We start from the raw sequence: 10,879 nt of genomic DNA on the forward strand, positions 1-10,879 counted from the left end.
GGGGTCCCAAAGGGTTTCTGGGGTCCCTGAGGGGATTTTGGGGTCCCTGGGAGGGTTTTTGGGGTCCCTGGGAGGGTTTTTGGGGTCCCTGAGGGAGTTTTGGGGGTCCCTGAGGGGTTTTGGGACCCTGAAGGGGTTTTGGGGGGTCCCTGGGAGGGTTTTTGGGATCCCTTTGGGGGTTTTTGGGGGTCCCTGAGGTGAATTTTGGAGTCCCTGAGGGGGTTTTGGTGTCACTGAGGAGGTTTTGGGGTCCCTGAGGGGTTTTTGGGGGTCTCTGAGGGGGATTTTGGGGCATCCTGGCCCCTCCCCCTCCAGTTAAGCCCCGCCCCTCCGGCAGGTGCTGGAGAAGCTCCGCCCCCTCGAGCTGGGCCTCAAGTACCAACTGGAGAAGCTGCTGCGGGCGGCGGCCCAGGGGGGGCGGGGTCAGTTAAGCCCCGCCCACACCCCTTAAACCTGACCTATGAGCCTTGAGCCCCGCCCACAATCCCTTAAACCCCACCCACAACACTTAAGCCCCACCCACAACCCTTAAACCCCACCCACAATCCTTAAACCCCACCCACAACATTTAAGCCCCACCCACAAGCTTGAAACCCCTCCCACAACCCTTAGACCCCACCCACAATTCTTAAGCCCCACCCACCACCCTTAAACCCCACCCACAACCCTTAAACCCCACCCACAATGCTTAAACCCCACCCACAACTCTTAAGCCCCACTCACCACTCTTAAACCCCACCCACAGCTCTTAAACCACACCCACCACCCTTAAACCCCACCCACCACCCTAAACCCCCACCCACAATCATTAAACCCCACCCACAATGCTTAAACCCCACCCACAACCCTTAAGCCCCACCCACAATCCTTAAACCCCACCCACAACTCTTAAACCCTCCCACAGCCCTTAAACGCCGCCCACCACCCTTAAACCCCACCCACACCCCTTAAACTCCCACTCCACAATCTTTAAACCCCACCCACATTCCTTAAACCCCACCCACAACCCTTAAACCCCACCCACAGCCCTTAAACCCCACCCACACCCCTTAAACCCCACCCACAACCCTTAAACCTCACCCACAGCCCTTAAACCCCACCCACAGCCCTTAAACCCCACCCACCACCCTTAAATCCCACCCACAACACTTAAGCCCCACCCACCACCCTTAAATCCCACCCACAACCTTTAAACCCCACCCACAACACTTAAACCACGCCCACTCCTACAAAACTCCACCCACATTCCTTAAACCCCACCTACAACCCTTAAACCCCACCCACCACCCTTAAACCCCACCCACTCCTACAAAACTCCACCCACATTCCTTAAACCCCACCTACAACCCTTAAACCCCACCCACAGCCCTTAAACCTCACCCACAACCTTCAAGCCACACCCACTGCTCTTAAACCCCACCCACCACCCTTAAACCCCACCCACCACCCTTAAACCCCACCCACTCCTACAAAACTCCACCCACATTCCTTAAACCCCACCTACAATCCTTAAACCCCACCCACAACCCTCAAACCCCTCCCACAACCCTTAAACCCCACCCACAGCCATTAAACCCCACCCACCACCTTTAAACCCCACCCACTGCCCTTAAACCCCACCCACTCCTACAAAACTCCACCCATATTCCTTAAACCCCACCCACCACTCTTAAACCCCACCCACTCCCTTAAACCCCACCACATTCCTTAAACCCCACCCACCACCTTTAAACCCCACCCACACCCCTCAAGCCCCTCCCCCTCTGACTGACCCCTGTCAATCAAAACAGGCCCCGACGACCCCCTGAGCTTCCGCCCCGCCCCTTCCAACATGGCCGCCCAGGTAGGCGGGGCTTAACAGGGTGGGGCATAAAGGGGCGTGGCTTTTTAGCCCGGTGGGTGGGGCTTAAATGGGTGTGGTTCGTTAAAGGGGCGTGGCTTTAAGAGCAGTGGGAGTGGCTTAAAATGTGGGGGTGTGGCTTAAAGGGGTGTGGCCTGGAGGGGAGGGGTGTGGCTTTAAGGGCTGGGTGTGGCTTAATCAGGGGGTGTGGTTTAATCAGGGGGTGTGGTTTAAGCAGGGGTGTGGTTTAAGCAGGGGTGTGGCTTGAAGGTAAGGGGGTGGGGCTTAATTTGTGGGTGTGGCTTAGGTCACAATTAAAAAGGGGCGGGGCTTAAGCATGTTGGGTGTGGCCTAAAGGGGGTGTGGCTTAAACAGGAGGTGTGGCCTAAGGGGAAGGGGGTGTGGCTTCAACAGGGGGTGTGGCTTGGGGGGAAGTGGGTGGGGCTTAATTGTGGGTGGGGCTTCCAGGGGTCACTGGGCTTAGAAAGGGGCGGGGCTTAAATGGGTGGGCGTGGTTCGATGGGCGTGGTTTTGAGGTGGGCGGGGCCTGATGTTGCCACGCCCTCTTTTTTTTTTTAGGAGGAGGAGGAAGAGGAAGGGGAGGAGCCTGAGGGAGGGGGCGGAGCCAAAGCCCCCGGGCTGGGCGGGGGGCGGGGCCGGTACCGCCCCCCCAAACTGGTGCCCGTCAGCTACGGTGAGAGAGACCCCCAAAATCACCACAAATCACCCCAAAATAGACTCAAAACCCCTCAAAACACCCCAAAATCACCCCAAAATGGCCCCAAATCACCCCAAAATTACCCCAAAATGTCCCCAAATCACCCCAAAATGGCCCCAAATCACCCCAAAATCACCCCAAATCACCCCAAAATGGCCCCAAAACCCCTCAAAACACCCCAAAATCACCCCAAATCACCCCAGAATGACCTCAAAACACCCCAAAATCACCCCAAAATCACCCCAAATCACCCCAAAATCACCCCAAATCACCCCAAAATGGCCCCAAAACCCCTCAAAACACCCCAAAATCACCCCAAATCACCCCAAAATGGCCATAAATCACCACAAATCACCCCAAAATGGCCTCAGAAGACCCCAAAATCACCACAAATCACCCCAAAATGGCCCAAAATCACCCCAAAATCACCCCAAATCACTCCAAAATGGCCCCAAATCACCCCAAAATCACCACAAATCACCCCAAAATGGCCTCAAAACCCCTTAAAACACCCCAAAATCATCACAAATCACCCCAAAACAGCCTCAAAACACCCCAAAATCACCCCAAAATGGCCCAAAATCACCACAAATCACTCCAAAATTCCCCAAAATCATCACAAATCACCCCGAAATCACCCCAAATCACCCCAAAATGGCCTCAAAACCCCTCAAAACACCCCAAATCACCCTAAAACACCATAAAATCACCCCAAATCACCCCAAAATGGCCCCAAATCATCCCAAAATTACCCCAAAATCACCACAAATCACCCCAAAATTTCCCAAAATCATCACAAAAATTGCCCCAAATCACCCCAAAATCACCCCAAAATTGCCCCAAATCACCCCAAAACAGCCCCAAATCACCCCAAAATAGCCCCAAAACCCCTCAAAACACCCCAAAATCATCACAAATCACCCTAAAATGGCCCCAAATCACCCCAAAATCACCCCAAAACACCCCAAAATTGCCCAAAATCATCACAAAAATTGCCCAAAAATCACCACAAATCATCCCAAAACAGCCCCAAATCACCCCAAAATAGCCCCAAAGAAAACAATTTCAGACAATATTTTAAAAGTTTCAAGATAATCAAAATAAACCCAGGATAATTCAAAAAAACCTCAAAAAACCCCCCAAAAAACCCTCAAAAGATTTCTAAAAGGATTCGAAATAAATCCGAAACAATTGAAAAGAAATAAAGAAAGAATTTGGAATAAAATAAAAAATTAAATTTTAAAAATATTTTAAAAGTCCAATTACATTTTTAAAATCTAATGAAAATTCCCCCCCAAAAAAATTAAAAAAAAACCAAAAAATCTGAAAAAAACTCCAAGAAAACCTTCGTAAAAATTCCTAAAAAATGTAAAAAAATTCAGAAAAAAACCCCAAAATCCCCCAAACCTTTTTTTTCTTTGTCTTTTCCAGCCCCCGAAGGCCCCGAGCTGGCCCAATTAATAAATAAAAAAAACACACCCAGAAATAAAAAAATCTAAGAAAGTAAAAATAAAAGAAAAATTAAAAATCCAGAAAAATAAGGTGAAGAAATGGAGAATTTAAAAAAAAATTAAAAAAAAATCAAAAAAGACCCCAAAAATTAAAGAATTTCAGAAATTTAAAAAAATCAAAAAAATTTAAAGATTCAAAAATGGCGGAAAATAAAAAAAGTAAAAAAAACCAAAAATATTTGAAATAAAATTAAAAAATTTAAAATAAAGAAAATTCGATTTAAATCCACCAAAAAATTTCAAAATAGATAAAAAAAATCCAAATTAAACCCACAAAAAATTCAAAATAAATCCAAGAAAAATTCAAAAAAATTCAAAAAAATTCTGAAAAAAATATAAAAAATTCCAAAAAAAATCGGAAAAAAATCAAAAAAAATTAGGAAACATTCCCAAACCCTCCAAACCCTTAAAAAAACCCAAAATTGAATTTATTTTGTGTTTTTTAGCCCCTGAGGGCCCCGACTCAGCCTCCCTGGAGGCCTCCAAACCTCCCTCCCAAAATCCCCCTAAACCCCTCCCAAAACCTCCCAAATCCCCCCCATTAATAAATAAAAAAAAGGAAACCAAAAAATAAAAAAACTTAATGAAAAAAAATAAAAAAACTCCCTAAATAATCAAAAAATACTCAGAAATTAAAGAAGTTCCAAAAAAAAAAATTAAATCAGGAAAAAAACTGAGAATAAAAAAATTCAGAAAAATAAAGAAAAAAATTAAAAATATTTGAAATAAATTTAAAAAAACTTAGAATAAAAAAATTCAGGAAAATAAAAAAAAAAATTGAAAATATTTGAAATAAATCCAAAAAAACTTTAAAATAAAGAAAAAAATTGAAATAAATCTGCAAAAATTTCGAAATAAATAAAAAAAATCGAATTAAAGCCACAAAAAAATTCAAAATAAATCCGAGAAAAATTCAAAAAAATTCAAAAAAATTCTGAAAAAAATTTAAAAAAATTCCAAAAAAAATCAGAAAAAAATTAGAAAAAAATTAGAAAACACCCCCAAACCCCCTAAACTTTTTTAAAAAACCCTAAATTTGATTTTTTTTGGTGTTTTTCAGCCCCTGAAGGTCCCGACCCGGCCTCCCTGGAGGCCTCCAAACCCCCCTCCCAAAATCCCCCCTAAAACCCCCCCAAACCTCCCAAATCCCCCCAATTAATAAATTAAAAAACCAAACCAAGAAATTAAAAAAATCTAAAAAAAATAAAAATGTAAAAAAAATTAAAAATCCAGAAAAATAAAGTGAAGAAATGGAAAATTTTAAGGAAAAATTAAAAAAAAATCAAAAAAGACCCAAGAAATTGAAGAATTTCAGAAATTTAAAAAAATCAAAAAAATTTAAAGATTCAAAAATGGCGGAAAATAAAAAAAGTAAAAAAAACCAAAAATATTTGAAATAAAATTTAAAAAATTCAAAATAAATAAAATCCCATTTAAATCCACCAAAAAAATTTTAAAATAAATTAAAAAAATTCAAATTAAACCCACAAAAAAATTCAAAATAAATCCAAGAAAAACTCAAAAAAATTCAAAAAAATTCTGAAAAAAATATAAAAAATTCCAAAAAAAATCGGAAAAAAATCAGAAAAAATTAGGAAACACCCCCAAATCCCCTAGATTTTTTAAAAAAAGCCTAAATTTGATTTATTTTGTGTTTTTCAGCCCCCGAGGGTCCCGACCCGGCCTCCCTGGAGCTCTCCCGGCGGCGCCGCCGAGCCCTGAACGGCTCCGTCCTCAGAGAGCTCCGCTTGGAGCTCAGCGAGGAACCCCCCGAGCTGGGACCCGCCCTGGGGGCACCCCCAGATCGAGAACAACAGCACAGGTGGGGAGGAAATTCAATTTACGGGCATTTTGGGGCATTTTGGGTCAATTTTGGTCAATTTTGAGTCAATTTTTGACCATTTTGGGTCAGTTTTTAGGTGGTTTTGGGGACCCCCCCCGAGCTGGGACCTGCCCTGGGGGCACCCCCAGACCCCCAACAGCAGCACAGGTGGGGTTGGAATTCAATTTACAGGGATTTTGGGGCATTTTGGGTCAATTTTGGGTCGTTTTGGGTCATTTTGGGTCAATTTTGGGTCAATTTTGGGTCAGTTTTTAGGTGGGTTTGGGGTCGGTTTTGGGGACCCCCCCCCGAGCTGGGACCCGCCCTGGGGGCACCCCCAGACCCCCAACAGCAGCACAGGTGGGGAGGGAATTCAATTTACGGGCATTTTGGGGCATTTTGGGTCAATTTTGGGGCATTTTGGGTCATTTTGGGTCAGTTTTGGGTCAGTTTTTAGGTGGGTTTGGGGACCTCTGAGGCTGGGACCTGCCCTGGGGCACCCCAGACCCCCAACAGCAGCACAGGTGGGGTTGGAATTCAATTTACGGGGATTTTGGGGCATTCTGGGTCATTTTGGGGCATTTTGGGACATTTTGGGTCAGTTTTGGGTCAGTTTGGGGTTGGTTTTGGGGACCCCCCCCGAGCTGGGACCCGCCCTGGGGGCACCCCCAGACCCCCAACAACAGCACAGGTGGGGAGAAAAGTCAATTTACAGGGATTTTGGGACATTTTGGGGCAATTTGGGTCAATTTTGGGTCAATTTTGGGTCAATTTTGGGCCATTTTGGGTCAGTTTGGGGTCGGTTTTGGGGACCCCCCCCCGAGCTGGGACCCGCCCTGGGGGCACCCCCAGACCCCCAACAGCAGCACAGGTGGGGTTGGAATTCAATTTACGGGGATTTTGGGGCATTCTGGGTCATTTTGGGACATTTTGGGTCAATTTTGGGTCATTTTGGGTCAGTTTTTGGGTCAGTTTGGGGTCGGTTTTGGGGACCCCCCGAGCTGGGACCCGCCCTGGGGGCACCCCAGACCCCCAACAGCAGCACAGGTGGGGAGGAAATTCAATTTACGGGCATTTTGGGTCAATTTTGGGTCATTTTGGGTCATTTTGGGTCATTTTGGGTCAGTTTTTAGGTGGGTTTGGGGACACTCCGGAGCTGGGACTCGCCCTGGGGCACTCCCTAGACCCCCAACAGCAGCACAGGTGGGGTTAGAATTCAATTTACGGGAATTTTGGGGCAATTTGGGTCAATTTTGGGTCATTTTGGGTCAATTTTGGGTCATTTTGGGTCATTTTGGGTCATTTTGGGTCAGTCTTTTAGGCTGGGTCTCCTGGGAGTCAAGTAATTGGGTGATCCCGGGCATTGGGACATTGCTAAGCTGGGACCCGTCTGGGCACCCCCAGACCCCCAACAGCAGCACAGGTGGGGTTGGAATTCAGATTTACGGGCATTTTGGGACATTTTGGGTCAATTTTGGGTCATTTGGGTGAATTCAATTTGCGGCATTTGGGACATTTTGGGCAATTTTGGGTCATTGGGGTCATGAATGTCTAATGGGATCTAATGCTTTGGTCAGTTTTTAGATCATTTTGGGGACCCCCCGAGCTGGGACGCCCTGGGGCACCCCAGACCCCCAACAGCAGCACAGGTGGGGAGAAAATTCAATTTACGGGGATTTTGGGTCATTTTGGGTCATTTTGGGTCAGTTTTTAGGTGGGTTTGGGGTCACCCCCCCCGAGCTGGGACCCGCCCTGGGGGCACCCCCAGACCCCCAACAGCAGCACAGGTGGGGTTGGAATTCAATTTACGGGCATTTTGGGACATTTTGGGGCAATTTTGGGTCATTTTGGGTCAGTTTTGGGTCATTTTGGGTCAATTTGGGTCAGTTTTTGGTCAGTTTTTAGATCATTTTGGGGACCCCCCCCGAGCTGGGACCCACCCTGGGGGCACCCCCAGACCCCCAACAGCAGCACAGGTGGGGAGAAAATTCAATTTACGGGCATTTTGGGGCATTTTGGGTCATTTTTGGGTGTTTTGGGTCATTTTGGGTCAGTTTTGGGTCAGTTTGGGGTTGGTTTTGGGGACCCCCCCCTGAGCTGGGACCCGCCCTGGGGGCACCCCCACACCCCCAACAACAGCACAGGTGGGGAGAAAAGTCAATTTACAGGGATTTTGGGACATTTTGGGGCAATTTGGGTCAATTTTGGATCATTTTGGGTCAATTTTTGGCCATTTTGGGTCAGTTTTTGGTCAGTTTTGGGTCAGTTTTTAGATCATTTTGGGACACCCCCCCCGAGCTGGGACCCGCCCTGGGGGCACCCCCAGACCCCCAACAGCAGCACAGGTGGGGAGGAAATTCAATTTACGGGCATTTTGGGGCATTTTGGGTCAATTTGGGTCAATTTTGGGTCAATTTTGGGTCATTTTGGGTCAGTTTTTGGTCAGTTTTTAGATCATTTTGGGGTCGGTTTTGGGTCAATTTCAGCTCAGTTTTGGGGTCACTTTTGGGGTGATTTAATCTCAATTTTGGGACAATTTCAGCTCATTTTGGGGTCATTTTTGGGTCAATTTAAGCTCAGTTTTGGTGTTGTTTAGGGTCAATTTAAGTTGAATTTTAAGGACACTTTTGGGGAGATTTAATCTCAATTTTGGGGCGATTTTAGCCCATTTTGGGGTCACTTTCAGATCAGTTTTGGGGTCACTTTTGGGACATTTTAATCTCAATTTTGGGACAATTTCAGCTCATTTTGGGGTCATTTTCAGCTCAGTTTTGGGGTCATTTTTGGGGCAATTTAAACTCAGTTTTGGGGTCGTTTTTGGGGCAATTTAAGCTCAGTTTTGGGGTCATTTTTTGGGTCAATTTAAGCTCAGTTGTGGGGTCACTTTTGGGGTAATTTCAGCTCATTTTGGGTCAATTTCAGGTGAATTTTGGGGTCACTTTTGGGGTTATTTAATCTCAATTTTGGGGCGATTTCAGCTCAGTTTTGTGGTCACTTTTGAGGTAATTTCAGCTAATTTTGGGTCAATTTAAGCTGAATTTTGGGGTCACTTTTGGAGCGATTTAATCTCAATTTTGGTGTGATCTCAGCTCATTTTGGGTCAATTTAAGCTCAGTTTTGGGGTCACTTTTGGGGCAGTATAATCTCAATTTTGGGGCAATTTAATCTCAATTTTGGGTCACTTTAAGCTGAATTTTGGGGTCACTTTTGGATCAGTTTAAGCTCAGTTTTGGGGTCACTTTTGGATCAATTTAAGCTCAGTTTTGGGGTCATTTTTGGATCAGTTTAAGCTCAGTTTTGGGGTCATTTTTGGATCAATTTAAGCTCAGTTTTGGGGTCATTTTTGGATCAATTTAAGCTCAGTTTTGGGGTCACTTTTGGATCAATTTAAGCTCAGTTTTTGGGTCGTTTTGGGTCAATTTCAGCTCAGTTTTGGGGTCACTTTTGGGACATTTTAATCTCAATTTTGGGTCAATTTCAGCTCATTTTGGGTCAATTTCAGCTGAATTTTAGGGTCACTTTTAGGGCAATTTAATCTCAATTTTGGGACAATTTAATCTCAATTTTGGGGCGATTTCAGCTCATTTTGGGTCAATTTCAGCTCATTTTGGGTCAATTTCAGCTCAGTTTTAGGGTCACTTTTGGGGTAATTTCAGCTCATATTAGGTCAATTTAAGCTCAGTTTTGGGGTCACTTTTGGGGCAATTTAATCTCATTTTTGGGACAATTTCAGCTCAATTTTGGGACAATTTAATCTCAATTTTGAGTCAATTTAAGCCCAATTTTAGGGTCACTTTCAGGGCCATTTTAATCTCAATTTTGGGTCAATTTAATCTCAATTTTGGGTCAATTTCAGCTCATTTTGGGTCAATTTCAGCTCAGTTTTGGGGTCGTTTTTAAGGCAATTTCAGCTGAATTTTGGGGTCACTTCTGGGGCAATTTAATCTCAATTTTGGGTCGATTTCCCCTCATTTTGGGTCACTTTAAGCTCAGTTTAACCCCCATTTTAGGCTGCGCTTGGAGGAGTTCGGACAGCTGAGGCCTCCGCGCCCAGAGGGCAGTGGGCTTGGCCGGGTGGCCGCGGGCGGGGCCCGGGGGACCTGGAGACCTCACCCATTTCGGGCCTTCCCCGCCTCCTGGCGGCCAATCAGGTGAGAGGGGGCGGGGCTTCGTGACCACACCCCCTGTCAGGCCCCGCCTCCCTTTTTAATGAGGTTCTTGCTCCGCCCTCTTCCCAGGAGGGGAGGAGCCTCGAGGAAGAAGAAGAGGAAGACGAAGATTCCCAAAAGAGGGGAGGAAGGGTGAGTGACCCCCAGTAACCCCAGTATAAACCAGTATAAACCAGTGACCCTCAGTCACTTCCAGTATAAACCAGTATAGACCAGTGCCCCCAGTGACTCCCAGTGAACCCCCAGTGACTCCCAGTATAAACCAGTATAAACCAGTGACCCTCCCAGTAACTCCCAGTGACTAAACCAGTATAGACCAGTGACTCCCAGTCACTCCCAGTATAAACCAGTATAGACCAGTGACCCCCCAGTGACTCCCAGTATAAACAAGTATAAACCAGTGACCACCCCAGTGACCCCCAGTGACTCCCAGTATAAATCAGTGACCCCCCAGTGACTTGCAGTGACTCCCAGTATAAACCAGTGACCCACCCAGTGACTCCCAGTATAAACCAGTGACCCCTCCAGTGACTCCCAGTATAAACCAGTGACCCCCCAGTGACTCCCAATGATTCCCAGTATAAACCAGTGACCCCCCCTAGTGACTTCCAGTGACTCCCAGTAACCCCCCAAACCCCAAACCAGTAACTCCCAGTCCCTCCCAGTAACTCCCAGTATAAACCAGTGACCCCTCTAGTGACCTCCCAGTAACTCCCAGTATAAACCAGTGACCACCCAGTAACTCCCAGTGACTCCCAGTATAAACCAGTGACTCCCAGTGACCCCCAGAGCCCAAACCAGTAACTCCCAGTGACCCCC

General features: G+C 46.1%; 1 protein-coding gene across 1 annotated transcript; it reads left to right on the forward strand.

The window, feature by feature from the left end:
- Positions 1-187: 187 nt before the first annotated feature.
- LOC126635960 (neuroguidin-like) lies at positions 188-10,192 on the forward strand (the record flags this gene model as incomplete). Its single annotated transcript, XM_050307630.1, has 6 exons — positions 188-422; positions 1,791-1,843; positions 2,420-2,534; positions 5,732-5,891; positions 9,902-10,042; positions 10,130-10,192. Coding segments are annotated over exons 2-6 (491 nt in total), but the record flags the coding sequence as incomplete, so codon positions are not given.
- Between the last annotated feature and the right edge of the window lie 687 nt (positions 10,193-10,879).

The sequence above is a fragment of the Myiozetetes cayanensis genome, unplaced genomic scaffold (assembly GCF_022539395.1).
Source record: "Myiozetetes cayanensis isolate MyiCay16 unplaced genomic scaffold, myiCay2020 scf1229, whole genome shotgun sequence".
In the NCBI taxonomy this organism is placed as follows: Eukaryota; Metazoa; Chordata; class Aves; order Passeriformes; family Tyrannidae; genus Myiozetetes; species Myiozetetes cayanensis.